This window comes from Lipotes vexillifer, unplaced genomic scaffold (genome assembly GCF_000442215.2).
Source record: "Lipotes vexillifer unplaced genomic scaffold, Lipotes_vexillifer_v1.1 scaffold708, whole genome shotgun sequence".
NCBI classification, from domain to species: domain Eukaryota; kingdom Metazoa; phylum Chordata; class Mammalia; order Artiodactyla; family Lipotidae; genus Lipotes; species Lipotes vexillifer.
Window position 1 is genome coordinate 445,542 of NW_006781346.1, and position 17,696 is coordinate 463,237.

Consider the following 17,696-nt stretch of genomic DNA (forward strand, 5'->3'; position numbering starts at 1 on the left):
TTTCCCTAAAGAAAGAGGCAATGTGCCAGTGTGTTATACGTGGGTGGAAAATTGTATGGGCATGTGTGCATGAATGTGTTGTGTGTATGTATGTGTGCAGGTATGTGTGTATGTGTGTGTGTTGGGGGGATTTGCTGGTACAATGGCATAGATACTAAACCCTAAAATTAATAGGCGATTCTGCATGAATTTTTGCAATCAACCTAATTTCAAATAAAACACCGCATGCAATTGCCATCATTCGTAAAATCTATGGCAATAAAATAAAAACTTGGCATAAGTATGCCATATTAACTAAGCAAATGTGATTAACAGAAAATTAGAATAAAATAAGCATTAGAGTTAAATATTTATATGGCATTTCCATAATGAAAAGCGCTAAATCACTGCAAATTCATTCTCACAACATCTTTTTTGGGTTATTAAGCAAGGAATATTGTGTTTGCCAACGATTCATTTACATGGCACCGCATTTTCTGAATCAAAGATTGGGGCACTGTAGTTTGAGAAATATGAGCAGGCTTGTTGGGACTGGAGGACAGAGTATTTGAAATTAACGCCATATTAGATATCTGGTTTGCTGCCTTCAGATTTCTGCCCAGCTTTTCTTTCGTTTAAAAAGAGTACCCATTAGGCCTTCCCTGGTGGTGCAGTGGTTGAGAGTCCGCCTGCCGATGCAGGGGACACGGGTTCGTGCCCCGGTCCGGGAAGATCCCACCTGCCGCGGAGCGGCTGGGCCCGTGAGCCATGGCCGCTGAGCCTGCGCGTCCGGAGCCTGTGCTCCGCAACGGGAGAGGCCACAACAGTGAGAGGCCTGCGTACCGCAAAAAAAAAAAAAGGTACCCATCAAAAAGAGGTGTAGTTATAAAGTCTTCACAAACAGGCTTGCTTTATGGCTCTAGGTTAAAATGTACAGCACCCCATTGAGCACAATTAAAGGACTTTCCTGCACCTGCTAGGGGCTGCTGCTAGGGGCCCACACCTGGGAGGAAGGAGAACTCCGCTCAACCCTTTTTCCAGATGGGCGGAAAGGGGGTCAAGGAGCCTCCGAGTTTTAAGCTTCTGAGAAGTTGAATTTCATTTAGCGTCTTGGACCATCACTGTCCTCCCTCTGTCTCCTGCATTTAGAGGAAGCAGTTAAGCATCCTCTTGGGGTTCATCAAATTAACCGTCAGCATGAGAGGCATGGCTAATGGGAAGCCCTACACGTTCCCAGCCTTCAGGAAGCCCCTGAAGGTCAGGTTATTTTCAGCTTGACAGCCAGATGCACAGACACTGGATTCTCAGACGGAAAATCTGTCATCGAATGCCGCCACGGGAAGAGGCTAGAGGCAGCGATTCGTCAGGCAGCACAATGCAGGCACACAGGTGAGGCTCTGCCCGAGTGCGGCTGGGCTCTCGGACTAACTCTTCCGAAATAATTTATAAGAAAGAAAACCTTGATCGTGTGCTCAAGTGCAAAAGCAGAGGTAGAACTTTTTTTATTTAAAGAGAAAAAAACTTAAGAATACATAGCAGAAAATCTAGACCAAGGAGTTCTTTTCTCCGTTGGATGTTTAGTCTGAACATTCCTTGGGCCAGACTCCACCATTTAAATGTTTGAAATAACATTAATGTTTGAAATAACATTAATCATTATTAATATTTTCAAATGTTATGACAAATATATTCACACGAACTATAAAAGTCTGCTACATTCTTGAGTGGTTTTATTGATTTTGGGAACACAGGTATCCTTGTGTGTCAACTGGCAATCAATAGGAAAACTGAATTTAATGTCACACATTTGTTTCACTGCAAATTTTGTTGGAAGATCATAATTTGTTAAGTGGTGGAGATTTCCACGGAGGTCTGGAGACTTCTACAGCAAACCTCTCACTTCTCGCAAGTCACACTTCCAGCACTAGTAACCATCTGGGATACAGCTGAGTATCTGATAGTAAAAGGAATGATTTCTGGAGCCAAAAAGGAGGTTGGAAAGCTCATCATGCACATTATTTTGGAAGAGCTCGTGTCCGCTCATTTTGGATACAATCTAAACCAACACTGGATAGCCCAGCCCACAGGAGATGGGAAATACCACAGCAAGTGTAGGCTTGGGACAGAACACACGATGTCTCCTTCTCTGGCCTCCGCTCGCTTGTCCACCTGACCACTAGGTGGCGGTGTCTCTGGGCTCCGACTGGGCGCTCTGCTCTGCTCAGGCGTTGCAGTCTTCTGGGGAAACCCCATCTACTCACAGCGCCTGCTTCCACCTTCCTTCCCATGTCACCAGATCTGCACTTCCAGCCCTGCCATGATGCCACCTGGGCGTGCCACAGGTAAATCAAGCTCACCACATCCCCAAATCCAAATTATTCCTCGAAACAGGCTCCTCCCATCACCCTTGGGACTGCTGGCAGCTCCATCCACAGACAGACCGGGGAGTCATTCCTTCTCCTTCCCTCTCCTTCTCCCTCTCTTTTTCCAGCCTCATGAACCTTTTTTTTTTTTTGCGGTACGCGGGGCTCTCACTGTTGTGGCCTCGCCCGTTGCGGAGCACAGGCTCCGGACGCGCAGGCTCAGCGGCCATGGCTCACGGGCCCAGCCGCTCCGCGGCAGGTGGGATCTTCCCGGACCGGGGCACGACCCCGTGTCCCCTGCATCCGCAGGCGGACTCTCAACCACTGCGCCACCAGGGAAGCTCCTATAGTTTATTTATTTACTTATTTATTTACTTATTTTTATTATTTTTTTGTCGGTACGCGGGCCTCTCACTGTTGTGGCCTCGCCCGTTGCGGAGCACAGGCGCCGGAAGCGCAGGCTCAGCGGCCGTGGCTCACGGGCCCAGCCGCTACGCGGTATGTGGGATCCTCCCGGACGGGGGCGCAAACCCGTGTCCCCTGCATTAGGCAGGCGGACTCTCAACCACTGCGCCACCAGGGAAGCCCCCAGCCTCATGAATCTTAAATAACTTTGCCCCTCTTCTTCAAGCTTATCGCCATTACCCGAGCTAAGGCTGTCTTCTTTTCCAGCCCAGATAATCGTAGTGTTTTTCCTGCCCCCAGTTCTGTCTTCCTCCAGATCCATGCCAACAAGGCCATCACTGGCCCAGGGCACCTTTGTGCAAATTAGAAAAAGATGCCCCTTCCTCAAGACACCTGACTTCCCTAATTTTGTTAGAACAAGAACCTTTACTGCCATCTGCTGGAAATGCTCATAATTAGTCACAGTTCTTTGAGGTCTATGATGTGAATGATACTCCCTTCAATGTGTGTCCTTGTGCAGTGTACAACCTGCACAACCACACACGTGGTCCTGGCTGCCAAAGTGATCTTTTCGAAACACAAATGTAAAAACTGAAAAATCATTATATTAAATAAATGCTTGGTGTTAAATGGATAGACCCAGTTGTCTGGAAATGATAGGTTTCTTTGTTACATAATGATTTCATGAAGTGCCCTGAAATTCAATGCTGTTTTAAGGCCTATTTGTCCTATCAATTAAAAATATATTACAGAACATTTTCTCACCATAAAACGATTATAAATTACTCATTCTTAATATCTTACATTTATATTATATCTACTGCTGATGAATACAAAATTCTTTTCCAGAGCCTGGGGCTTGCTTTTGCAGTCCATTTTTTCCTCACTTACATTGGAGATGTAAACTGGGCCAGCATTTAAAGATTGATAAACTGAAGTGTGAATGTGATGTCCATTCTGGGAGGCTGGTGGATGTCTCAGGTGCAAGGGACCTTCTAGATGAGCAGTCCAGCACGCATTCGTTGCCGGAGCGTGCAACCTCCCCCAACAGGTTGGGACCAGAAATGCCATATAGCTGTAACATCATGATGATGTGTGAACCTGGGGTTGGTCAGGCAGCCAGTCCAGAGAAATCAGGCAAGGCTGACTGCTATTCCTCCCCAAGTTCCTGAAAATTCGTGCAACTTTCTTTTTGGCTAAGTAGCACCCAGCCTTTTCTTTCTTCCTTCATTCCTTCTTCCCTCCCTCCTTCACTCCCTTCCTTCCTTTCTTTCTGCATTTGGTGTAGATTTTATTTTTGTATTTATAAAATCTTTAAATTTTTAATAGATTTTATTAAATTTGGGGATCTGCTCTAGGAAGAATTAAAATGGGCTTTAAAATATGGATAATTTCTTGGTATAGTTTTACTTAATAGAAAGTAAGAATGGTTCATGAATTTCAAACATTTGTGAGATATGACTTTGCATTTTTACATGCTATTTTTAAAACTTTTTCTTTTTTTTAGAAATTTTATATTGAAGTATAGTTGATTTACAATGTTGTGTTAATTACTGCTGTACAGCAAAGTGACTCAGTTATATGTGCGTGTGTGTGTGTGTGTGTGTGTGTGTGTGTGTGTGTATATATATACACATTCTTTTCATATTCTTTTCCATTATGGCTTTTCACAGGATATTGAATATAGTTCCCTGTGCTGTACAGTAGGACCTTGTTGTTTATGCATTCTATATATACCAGTTTGCCTCTGCTAATCCCAACCTCCCACTCCATCCCTCTCCCACCCCCATCCTCCTTGGCAACCACCAGTCTATTCTATATGTCCCTGATTGTGTTTCTGTTTCATAGATAGGTTCATTTGTGTCATATTTTAGAATCCACATATTAGCAATATCATATGATATTTGTCTTTCTCTGTCTGACTTACTTCACTTAGTATGATAATCTCTAGTTTCATCCATGTTGCTGCAAATGGCATTATCTTGTTCTTTTTTATGGCTGAATAACATTCCATTGTATGTATGTACCACATCTTCTTTATCCATTCATCTGTCAATGGATATTTAGGTTGTTTCTATGTCTTGGCACCCAGCTTTTTCTTACTTGGCTATTCCTGTGGCCCCAGGTCCCCTCTCGGAGGCAGTGAGTGGGAGAGGGGAACTTCAGAGACCATAGACATGAATCTGAGAGGAGAAGTAAATTGGCCTCCCCCCTTAGCCCACCCATTATTGAGCACAGCTGATTCTCCCCTCCAGACGGCTCCCACATGTGCCCATTTCTTCTCATCGTCTCCACTGAGAACCCCTAGTCCTGGCCCCTGTCAATTCTCAAAAGTGACTTTAAAACAGCCCCCACTGGTTTCCTGGACTCTGATCTTGCTTCCCACCAACTGTTCTCCACCTAAAGCCCACCTGCGGCCCCCAGAATGCCACCTCCTCCCTTCGATGCCCCCCCTGGCATGTGTGTGCAAAATGTGCACACTCTCATGTGGCCCTCAAGGACCTGTCCCCCTGCTCCCCCATCTCAGCTCTCACCCTTCCCATTTCCCAGCTCTGCTCCAGGTACACAGAAATGCCTCGTTTCTGGAAGGGGCCACATACTTCCTCTAAACTTTAGATCTTCACCCTTGTTTCTCCCCAAACTGATAATTAACCCATCTGAATCTAGCCATCTCCTACCAATTCCCCACCCTGGCTGCCCATCAGAATCTTTTGGGGAAGCTTTAAAAAATCCTGATGCCCAGAAGTATCTCAGAATCTCTGGGGTAAGACCCAGGTATCAGGATTTTAAATCAATCAATTTCTTAAAAAGCAGGATTGAGAACCTGGTTAGGTCTTTTTTTAAATTTATTTTATTTTTATTTACTATTTTTGGCTGTGTTGGGTCTTTGTTGCTGCGCGTGGGCTTTCTCTAGTTGCGGCGAGCGGGGGCTACTCTTCATTGTGGTGTGTGGGCTTCTCATTGCGGTGGCTTCTCTTGTTGTGGATCACGGGCTGTAGAGCACAGGCTTCGGTAGATGCTGTGCATGGGCTCAGTAGTTGTGGCTCATGGGCTTTACAGGGCAGACTCAGTAGTTGTGGCTCATGGGCTCTAGAATGCAGGCTCAGTAGTTGTGGCGCACGGGCTTAGTTGCTCCGCGGCATGTGGGATCTTTCCGGACCGGGGCTTGAACCCGTGTCCCCTGCATTGGCAGGCGGATTCTTAACCACTGTGCCACCGGGGAAGCCCTGGTTAGGTCTTTTGTTTTTAAACTTCGGTTTCCAATTTTTCTTTTTTTTCTTTTTCTTTTTCTTTTTTTTGAGGTACGTGGGCCTATCACTGTTGTGGCCTCTCCCGTTGCGGAGCACAGGCTCCGGACGCGCAGGCTCAGTGGCCATAGCTCACGGGCCTAGCCGCTCCGCGGCATGTGGGATCTTCCCGGACTGGGGCACGAACCCATGTCCCCTGCATCGGCAGGAGGACTCTCAACCACTGCGCCACCAGGGAAGCCCAGGTTTCCAATCTTTTAAAGTATTTATTTCTGGCCGTGTCGGGTCTTAGTTGTGGCACCCGGGATGTTTCGATACGGTGCGTGGGCTTCAGAGCGTGTGGGTTCTGTAGTTGCGGCATGCAGGCTCTCTAGTTGTGGCCCACGGGCTTAGTTGCCCCATGGCATGTGGGATCTTAGTTCCCTGAACAGGGATTGAACCTGAGTCCCCTGCATTGGAAGGCAGATTCTTAGCCACTGGACCACCAGGGAAGTCCCCCTGGTTAGGTCTTTTTTATTTTTATTTTTATTTATTTATTTTTAACATCTTTATTGGAGTATAATTGCTTTACACCCCTGGTTAGGTCTTAACAGTCCTTGCTTTATATTAGGCAGCCTCCCCCTGCTTCACAAAGCTCCTCTGGCTTCCCTGTCCACATGAATGTCATTCTTATTGTGTTGTTTTTAATGCTAGTCAACTCTGCTAGAATGTAAACGCAGGGAATGCAGGACCACATCTGTCTGTTTTCCGTTGTATGTTTAAGGCCTGATTCAAAGGAGAAACTCAGTCAATATTTGTTGTCGTGAATGTTAAAGGTCATTTCAAGGGTGACAGGAGGCTTTCACACTTTGAACTCTCTTCCCTAAACAAAATCAATTCATGCCCCCTTCCAAAACAAAACAAAAGAAAACAAGTAACAAAAATCCCCTTTTTACTTACTCAGCAATGGCCTGCAATAATGATTCATTCCTTTGGCTTAAACTCCTTGTCTTATAAAAATGCAGCCCGCAAATATACCACCTTAACAGAGTTACTCATTACACTTTGCCCTGAATTATTTCATCAGCTCTTAATAGAAGAGAGAGAAGAATTACCATTTATTGAGTGCATCCTATGCACCAGACATTTTGCATACATTGGCTCATTAATGGAGTTAAATGAGATTAGCTCTGGAAACACCCAAAGCTCAGAGAGGTTAAGGAAATTAGCCCAAGGTAACAGAGCTGGCAAATTGATAAATCAGGTTTAAGCTGACATCTAAGCCCCTACTGTCAACTCCAGCCTGAGTTTGGAGGGGAGAAAAAAGCACAAAAGGAAGGGAAGGAAAGGACACCGGGAAGACAGTTCTGGGCCTCAGAAGACCCGCTTCATCTTCTCCATTTGACCCAGGACGGTGTTGGCGGCTGGGACTGGCCCTGGGGAAGGAGTGTTATTGGCAACAGCATCCTTCCAGCTGCTCCTCCTCTCTTCTCTCACACTTCCTGTCCAACCCGTCAGCGGATCCTGCTGACTTAGCCTTCAAGATATCTCAGTACTCTGACCACCTTCAAGATATCTCAGTACTCTGACCACTCCTCGGAGGCTCCACTGCCTACACCCTAACTTCACATCTCTCATCTGGATCTCTGCAACTGCCTTCCTGCTGCTTTCCCTGACCCCGCCTTGTACCCCCCTCCCCACAGGCAGGGTCTTTCACATCTGCTCAAAACCCTCCAGAGCTCCCGTGACAAGCTCTTCTGCCCCCACCAGCCACTCTCCCTCAGGCCTCATTTACAGTCCAAGTTTCCTCCCTCAGCCGCAGCCCTCTGTCCCCATTGCTGCTCCTTGGACACCCCCAGCACCTGCTTCCCTCTGTCCCGAGGGCCCCCCCAGACACCCACTGGCCTCCTTCAGATGCCAGCCCCTCAGTGGGGCCTCCCCTCAGCTCCCCACTTCCTGGAATTAGCCCAAGCCTAACTCCTTTCCTGCTTTATTCATCCCCGAGCACTTAACACGATCTGCTGGACCACATACACTTCCCTCATTTGTTTGCTGTTTCTCCCTTCAGAATGCATTCTGCTCAAAGGCAGGGACTCCTGTCTGTCTTGGTCTCTGCTGTATCCTCAGCACCTAGAATAACACCTGGCACATAGTAGGTGTTCAATAAATGTTTGTTGAGTGAATGAAAGACTATGAGAAAATGGGTGACATCCTACTTTGAGAGACTCTATCGATCTTTACGGATGTGCTGGCTCAAAGTCCAGAGTGTGACATTCAGGCTATAGAATGCATAGCTATGAGGTCTCGTGGCTCTAATTGAAGACAGATGAAAAATCATATAAATGGCCCAATGCTATTAGCAGGGAAGAGTCTAAGGACTTACTGTGTGCACTGACAGGTAGATGCTCGACAAATATTTGTTGAATGAATGAAAAGGAAAACATAAGCTTTTTCATCAAACACTTCTGAACCAAAGAACAGAGTCACCAGTCAACAAAATCTGAAAAGGCCAAATTTTGTTCTATTGTATTATGCACAGTTTAGACTTTTGCCAAGTGGAGGCACAGGAACTACTAATTATTTTGATTATACAAACATTATAATGGGGCAGTGTAGTGAAGCAGAAAGTGCACAGCTTAGGGTTGAAGGATGTCAGGGTATCCTGGCTCCCCGCTTGGAGGCTATGGAATCTCTGGGTTACTCAGGGTCTTCCAGCATCAGTGGGTGGTATAGATCTAAAGGTTGTTTTAAAGCTTCAGTCACCGTTTTCAAAGTCCCTCCTCTCCCTCCAAGCCAGGAGATTTTTTTCCATCAGATTCCTGGGTTTAAAATGCAGCCAGGGGTTCCCCTGGTGGCGCAGTGGTTGAGAGTCCGCCTGCCAATGCAGGGGACGCGGGTTTGTGCCCCGGTCCGGGAAGATCCCACATGCCATGGAGCGGCTGGGCCCGTGGGCCATGGCTGCTGAGCCTGCGCGTCTGGAGCCTGTGCTCTGCAACGGGAGAGGCCACAACAGTGAGAGGCCCGCGTACCACACACAAAAAAAATGCAGCCAGGGCTTCCCTGGTGGCACAGTGGTTGAGAGTCTGCCTGCCAATGCAGGGGACATGGGTTTGTGCCCCGGTCCGGGAGGATCCCACGTGCCGCGGAGCGGCTGGGCCCGTGAGCCATGGCTGCTGAGCCTGCGCGTCCGGAGCCTCTGCTCCGCAACGGGAGAGGCCACAACAGTGAGAGGCCCGCGTACAGTTAAAAAAAAAAAAAATGCAGCCAGGAACCTGCATTTTAAAAAAGCATTCCCCAGGCCTTTAGACCTGCTGCTGAAAGACTGGCTAAAATCTTGCTCCTCTGAGTGGGCTGTAGACCAGCACCATAAGCATCACATCACAGCAGTGTGTTAGAAATGCAGAGTCTCAGGTCCTACCCTGAGACTGGTCAACAGGATCCTACTCTTGACCTTGTCAACAAGATCCCTGGAGTGATCCCCACTTTGAAAAGCACTGCTCTACCACACTTGATTGGTTTCACTTTCAGAGCCCTCCAGTGCTTCTCTCCAACCTCCAGAGCAACAAAAAAAAAGCTAAATGTAAAGTTACTCAAATAGGTAAAGAACACACACAACAAAAATATCATCTTTCAGTAAAAAAAATAATTTTAACAACCAACATGGGAAACTCTTTCCTATGTATCTGTAGACAGAGAACCACCTCTGTAAAGGAGAGTAAAATTAAAACGTTGCCGGCTTCATGGAACCAACTGAAGATGCTTTCAATGCTGGCCTCAACATTATTTATGGACATTGAGCCCTAGGTTCAATACAGCAGGAGAGCTGAGGTTTAGTGAGGACCGTGAAGTAAAAGTGAAGACTCCTGTTGCAAAATGAATAGCAAGCCCCTATCTTCCCCATAGTTTGTCTTTTGTGGGAACCTAGAAATTTACGTATTACATTTGTCTACAGCAAGACACACCTTTCTTGGGACTGGTGTAAAAGACACTTTATTGTGGATTCTCTTCCTTCCATGTTGATCCTCTGCCCTTATGTGCTCTTCCCTCCCCTAAAGCCTGCAGGAGTTGGTTTTAGCCAAGCAGGCAAACTGAAACCCCATTACTGCGCAGAGCGACCTTGAGACAGCCACAGGCGAATCAAGGCTTCCCTGCCCAGCCTGTCTGCAGGGGCCGAGGGGAAGGTGAGATCTGGGAGCGGGTTACCTGCCCTGCGTGTTCATGTTACCTGCCAGGTATTCGATGACCGCGGCCATGTAGACGGGAGCACCCACGCTGATCCGGTACTTGAACGTCCCTTTCTTCAGGTACCGCATCAGCCTCCCCACCGGGAAGATGACCCCGGCCCTGGCTGAACGCGACAGCTTGGACATTTTCTTCTTCCCGCTCCGGCCCGACATCTTGCCTTAGTTTTGCTCTCAGCTTGCTTGACACGGTGGCCTCCCGGCACTAAGTCAATGCTGGAAAGGAAAGGTGGCAGGGTAAGGAAGGGCGACTGGCCTACAGCTTGGGAACCGTGGTGTGGCCACAGAGCTCGTGTGACATGCCTGATAGCCCCGGGGAGGCAGCCCAGACCTAGCTGCCACCGCAGGGTGCTGCAGATGGGGAGCTGGGGGTCGGCAGGCCCACCCATGAACAACTCCCCACCCCACCCATCCAGCCCAGCCTCCGTAGGAGAGGCCAGAGAGAGAGGCCATGGTCCTGTGGTCAGCCTCCAGAGAGGTCCACTTCAACATCCCCAGAACCTGTGAATATGCTACTTACATGGCAGAAGAGACTTTGGAGATGTGATTAAGCTAAGGATGCTCTGGTGGGGAAGATTATCCTGGATTATCTGGGTGGGCCTAATGTAATTGCGAGGGTCCTTATAAGATGGAGGGAGGAGATGAGAGTAGTGACAGGATGACAGCAGGAAATGGATTCTCCCCTCTTAGCCTCCGGGAGGAACCATCCCTGCTGACACCTTCACTTTAGCCCATTGAAAATGATTTTGGACTTCTGACGTCCAGAACTGTAAGAGAATAAATTTGTATTGTTTTCAGCCACTAAATTTGGGGGATAACTTGTTACAGCAGCAACAAGAAAACTAATATGGTTCCCCTTTGCCCTGATTTGCTTCTGCCTCTTTTAATAAATAGTACAAAGTTAATATGGCCATGGCTATCATAATGGTTAGCTTTGACCCACAAGTCAGAGCTGATGTACACTTCTCAGATGCAAGCACTTTTCTAAATTCCCTAATAACGTAGTATTCTTTTTTAAAAATTTTTATTGGAGTATATTTGATTTACAATGTTGTGTTACTTTCAGGTGTACAGCAAAGTGAATCAGTTATACATATACATATATCCACTCGTTTTTTGATTTTTTTTCCCATATAGGCCATTGCAGAGTATTGAGTAGAGTTCCCTGTGCTATACAGTAGGTCCTTATTAGTTATCTGTTATATATATAGTAGTGCATATATGTCAATCCCAATCTTCCAATGTATCCCTCCCCCCTGTAGCATTCTTAAAAACAGAAACATGCTAGAAGAGGCAGTTTTATTGACTCTGCTAATGTAGAGTAACACAGCAAATTAAAAGCCAGAATTCAACCCAAGCTTTTGCTCCTTAGAATGGGGAATCCAGGTTGATTTTGGGGAGAAACTTCAGTCAGCACGAAGAGGTGACTTCAGTACAGTGCACCAAGAGACACGTATATGATTCTGTGTTATTTTAGGAAGCTATCTTTTGTGCGAAGATAAAATAATTATATACTTCTGAAAAAGCCTTTGTAAGGCTAAAACTAATTCAGAGAATTGTAATGGAGCTAAACCTGTTGGTGGAGGGAGTACTGTAACCAAAAAAGGAACATAAGCCAGAATAAGTAAAAGCAAATTACAAACAAGCAGAACCAAAGAAAAGGAAACAAAAATTTTCTAGGAAAAAATGTTAATGAATTAAAGCTCTCTGGCCCAAGGGCAACATCATTCTCAGTTGCCATTTCCTCTGGGGATGGAAAATGAGAAGGTCAAAAATAAATCGAAATTGGTTCTATCTGTTGAGGCAGCCATCTCAAATTTTGGCTCAGTTAGTTTACTAACAGCAAAGATGGCAATGAAAAGGCCTAAGAAAGTGGGTAAGAATATGATGGAAGAAAGTGCTAAATAAATGCATGGCTAATATGAAAGATACAAACCTGGGATTTCTTTAATCTGGATGGAAGATTGAACATAGAGTTCAGTTTTCTAAAGTATCCGATAACTCTGTATGACTGAGGAGTTTTATATAAGAACTATGGAATTTAGCAACAAATCCCATTCTCAACACCCTCTTATCTCTGAGGTAAATGACATGAGTTTGAGGCATATTACTATATACTTCACATACATTCTTTTTGTATGCTCGTATGTACTTACTACACTCCTATTTTATGTGTCGTTTTGCCACCAAGAGATGTAGGTATTCATCAAAGTTAAGTACAAGCAAAGATGAGCAAATAGGCTGAGAACATTCTCTCTTTCCCAGTAAGGCACAGGGATAAAACAGCATCACTTTTTTTTAGAACTTCCACATTTCTCTGCTTCTGCTGCAAACTCTCATAAATCCACTTACAGCTGTCCTCTCTGTGACGAAGCAGGTAGCTGCATATTAGGATTATAACCATCAATTCATGTTGAAGAAACTTAGGTCAGGCATCGATGAGTGTACAGAATACCTGCTGGTAGTCAGTGCTATCCCAGGGGACAAGGAACACGAAAGCAATGTTCAACAGTCCCTGCTCTTAGGGACAATTACATGGCACATGCTGGCTACCCGCTGGTGGCGTTCAGAATGGGGGTGGCCCCTGGTGTGGTGGAAAGAGCCTGGGACCAGGCAGGAATCCCTGGGTGTGGTCCCACTTCTACATGACTAGCTATGGGAGCTGTGTGTGTCATCTGAGTGGCCTCATCTGTAAAGCAGGGAGGTGACTGATTGATCCTGAAGGTCCCTCTGGTCTTAAACATTCCAGTCTTCAGAACTGCACTTTCAAATGGTTCTGGAAAAGAAGCTCAGTCTCTTTAAGAAATGATATCTGAAGAGTTAAGAGCCTGTGCAGGTGCATAAAGATGTGTTAGTATTGGTGACTCCGCTAAACCGATTATTAGTTACTGATAAGTGGGGGGAGGGGGAGGATTAGTAGGTCTGGTTGCCAAGGAAACCACCTGAAAAGCCCATCACAGGATGGACATGCTCTGTGGATACCATACGATGTGCTGGATGGTCATAATCTCTCCTACAGAGAGAAAAATGCACGGAACACAAACACCACAAAGCAGGACCCCTTCATCCTCCCCACCCCCCAATACATTTTTCTCAAATGAAAACAGACAGGGAATGACTAGGTGTGCAGGATAAAGCCACCCAGGGACTTTCCCAGTATCAGTCAAGTGGAGTCACAAATTGCCCTAAAACTTGGAAATAAGGACTGGCAGTAGAAGAAAAACAGAGGACTGTAGGGGATTGATGCCTAACACATTCATGAAGATAAAATAGGAAAGGAAAGGAAAGTCAGGGTTAGATCAAATAGAAACATACGAGCTGACTATTATAGAATGTAGGGATCACCCCAAATGCAGCACTTTGTAACGAGACTTTCCTTCTTTGGCTTCTAGACTTTCCTCTAGGTTAGGGCCTTAGAGCTGGGGATGCAGCACCATTTGAATCTAAGTGTGAGATTGACTGTTGCATGTGCTTCAATAGGACTAGAGAGCTCTTTGTGTCTGGGGACCCATCTTTTTGATAGGGAACCAGTAACCAAAACCACTCACCCTGGCCAGGCACGATAATAACCGCTTGCATAAGTTGTCTCATAACAGAAGGTCCTGATAAGGAGCACGATATGTCCTGCCAACTTCCCAGGAACCCTCACGCTGGAATCCATCTTTGCTGGGAGATGCAAGTGCCACCAGGGAGGACCCTGAGTCCGATCAAGTATGGGCACAAGCAAGATGATTGGCCAGAGACAACCCAGAAACCCAGACAACTCTACCACCATCATAAACCCTGAGACGGCAAGCCACGTGGCAGAGCAGTTCTCCTGGGTTCCCTTACCCTGCTGCTCTCTGCCCAGGCGCCCCTTTCCAATAAAGCCTTTTGTTCTGTCAGTAGGTGTGTCTCCTCGGACAATTCATTTCTGAGGGTTAGTCAAGAACCCACTTTTAGGGCCCTGGAAGGGGTCCCCCTCTGGTAACATTTTCAGACATCACGCTGAGTTTAAGCAGCCAGGTGCCTAATTCCTGGCCCTGAGGGCTGGGAGGCCCCTGCACACTGTAAGAATCAGACTCTACCTCCAGGAATCCTTAGGGGAAGTAGAGAGGAGCTGACAGGTCACACCCGCCGGAACCCACAGATGGAAGGAAGTGTTGAGCCTCCTTGGCCCACTAGAGAGAAGACCCTACTTTCTAAATCCCCCAGCCCCCCAGCCTGCGCTGGACTCTGCCTACAGTGGTGAGAAGTGATAACCTCTAACTTCCTTCTTTTCTAGGCCTCCCCTGACTCTATGCAGTCTTGGGAAGTCAGGAGTTTAAAAACTTGAATGTGTTTTTATCTACTTCCTGTGAATCTGAATCTCAGTGGAGGGCCACTCATCGAAAGAGAACTATTGCAATGGGAAATCTGTTTCCATCAGACTAATACTTAAATGTTTACATTTATTTACCTTCTGCTCGAAAACAAGTTTTGTTCTAATTAGGCAGAGCTTAAGGACTATAGTACATGATGTTTGTTTATAGGTTCGAAGAAAGAATATGGCTGGATGCAGCTCTTCCAGTGGTTATACACACTACGTGGAGGATGTGAGAGGAACTGGGAAGCAGACCAGATACAACCGAGATCCGCATCATGCCTGTCCTTCCACATCTGAAAGACCAAGGTATGACCACAGTATAAAGTCTCATAATTACTCTCAAAGTGAACAGAAGAGTTTTAAGCATGTTAAGTTGCGGCGCGGGGCAGGAGAATAAAACTCAGGGAAGAAGCAAGGAGAATGCAGTGTTGCCTGCTTACTCCTTTCACCTCCAGGAGCACGGCAGTTGGTAGAACACCACTGGTTTTGTGTGCGCTGGGGAAGTATGGGACTCTGTTATTTTAGGATTTGTTTTTATGTTTGGGTTTTAAGCCCGTGAGAACACCAATGAGTTAGATTTTACAGGTGTCACAAGGCTAAATATTAAATTGCGGCACTGACTCAGACATGGACAGTAAACTCACACTAGCCTATTTAAATAACTTGTATTTCGTTGATTTTATGATGTGCCTTTTTAAAAAAACATTTTACTGTCTCTAGAAATCAGTATGCATCTTGCAATCTGTGACATCAGAGATTCAATGAAAGACAGTATTTATGGAGCATTTATTATTGAACAAGAAATGATATTAGATGTTGTGGAATATACATGGCCTCTGTCCTCAAATATTTTCCAGTGAACTTGCATGACAGCTTATGATAAAGTTTTGAACAGATGCTAGAGCCATGGTTTCCAAACTGTGTGCCAAGGGACCCCGGGACACAACAGCTAATGTTTTTTTTGGTTTGTTTTTAAAATTTATTTATTTATTTTTGGCTGCGTTGGGTCTTGGTTGCTGTGCGCGGGCTTTCTCTGGTTGCGGTGAGTGGGGGCTACTCTTGGTTGCCTTGTGTGGGCTTCTCATTGCGGTGGCTTCTCTTGTTGTAGAGCACGGGCTCTAGGCATGCAGGCTCAGTAGTTGTGGCACGTGGGCTTCAGTAGTTGTGGCCCATGGGCTCTAGAGCACAGGCTCAGTAGTTGTGGCGCGTGGGCTTAGTTGCTCCGCGGCATGTGGGGATCTTCCCAGACCAGAGCTCGAACCTGTGTCCCGTGCACTGGCAGGCAGATTCTTAACCACTGCGCCACCAGGGAAGTCCCACAACAGCTAATGTTTAAGCTTTCAAGTGAAATACAGTGATAGTCAACCTCTGTTGGCCTCCACAACTACTAGTTCATTGTGGTTCCACCAGAGGTTCAGGGTAGATTGTACTATCTTTTGTGTGTGTGTGTGTGTGTGTGTGTGTGTGTGTGTGTGTGTGTGTGTGCTGTTTTCTTTTTGGTGATGCCATATCTTTTGCAAAGCTGAAATTTTGGCTGTTGTGATTAAAAGCAAGTGCTGGGTGAAAATCAGTGTGGAACAGAAAATGAGTGGCAGTGTCCAATCTGATTCCAAGGTGTGAGAAGTCGTGTAATGTCCAACAGGTGTCCACACCCTCTTTGTAATTTAAGAACAGGATGCAAATGTTCTTTGTTCTTCTAAATCACGTGTTATTATTTTTTCAAAGAGCTACTAAATTGTCAGGACAGAAATACTTATTAGGTTGTTGAGACCAAACCACTTAATAAATGGAATGGAAGGCATTTCTTCTGGCTTAAGGGCTCTGTGAAAAAATGGCTGAGACCCTAAGTTCTCTGTGAGTCTGTACAAGCTGCAACATAATTATGACTTGCTCAGGGCCACCCTAAAGCAAGGAAAACAAGAAAATTAAAGAAGTTATTTAAAATTCTGAATTTATCTTTAAATCTAATACTTGCACACAGTAAAACAAAGCAAAAAGGGTAAAGAACTTTATTATTTTATTTCCTCCATTGATTGCCTTGAAAACTGTATTTTTATTCATTTATTTATCTATACATTTTTGGCCGTGCCGCACGGCTTACGGGATCTTAGTTCCCTGACCAGGGATTGAACCCGGGCCCCGGCAGTGAAAGCACAGAGTCCTAACCACTGGACCACCAGGGAATTCCCGAAAACTTTAAATAATACACTTCAATCTCCATTTCCAATTCCACCAACTTTAGGGACTGTCTCCTAAGCCACTGTCATGTAAAATGAGGATGTATGGGCCCCAGTCTTTCCCTGGTCCTCTCCTCCCATCTTTACCTCCGTACTTCCACCTCTGTCTTCTATACTTTCCACTATCCCGATTTATCACATTTCTATTTTGCTCTGTAATCACATAATGAAATCTCCTGCGTTTTGTCCCTAGGTATAATTTTGAAAGTTAAATGCCAATGAACAGCATTTATATGATGAAGACTCTGTAACTCTTTTTCCCTTCAGAATCAAGTGGGATGTTAGCTTCACATTTCTGTGGTCCAACACTAGGACCCTTGTGTCTTAGTATCAAGAAATGGAGTCTCTTGGTTCTGAAAACATGTTGTTCAACGTCATTCCACATTTTACTTGGCTTCACATTTGGATCATGTCTTCTCGTAAAGCCTCCCCCACGCGCCCAAGTTACTACGGGCGTACCTCGGAGATACTGTGGGTGCAGCTCTAGAACACCCCAATAAAGTGAGTCACATCAATTTTTTGGTTTCCCGGCACATGTTAAAGTTATGTTTTCACTATACTGTGGTCTATTAAGCATGCAATAGCAGTGTGTCTAAAAAAACAATGTACATACCTTAATTAAAAAATACTTTATTGCTAAAAAAAAAAAGCCAAAACAGCTAAAATAGTAACATCAAAGACCAACTGATCACAGATCACTATAACAAATATAATAATGAAAAAGTCTGAAATATTGTGAGAATTACCAAAATGTGACACAGAGACATGAAGTGAGCAAATGCTGTTGGGAAAATGGCACCGGTAGACTTGCTCAAGGCAGGGGTACCACAAATCTTCAATTTGTAAAAAGAAAAGCAATATCTGTGAAGTGCAGTAAAATGATGTATGCATGTAAGTAC

The 17,696-nt window shown here is 45.5% G+C and overlaps 1 protein-coding gene and 1 non-coding gene across 2 annotated transcripts in view; both read right to left on the minus strand.

Annotated features, from left to right (window-relative positions):
• MACROH2A2 (macroH2A.2 histone) overlaps nt 1–10,371 on the minus strand; it is a 34,508-nt gene extending 24,137 nt beyond the window's left edge. The window contains exon 1 of the mRNA XM_007454563.1: nt 10,200–10,371. Within this exon, the coding sequence (XP_007454625.1) occupies nt 10,200–10,371 (172 nt within the window). The remainder of the gene's footprint in view (nt 1–10,199) is intronic.
• A 6,300-nt stretch (nt 10,372–16,671) lies between these two features.
• On the minus strand, nt 16,672–16,743 carry TRNAE-UUC (transfer RNA glutamic acid (anticodon UUC)). Its single transcript has one exon. It is a non-coding gene; the product is annotated as a tRNA-Glu (tRNA).
• Between the last annotated feature and the right edge of the window lie 953 nt (nt 16,744–17,696).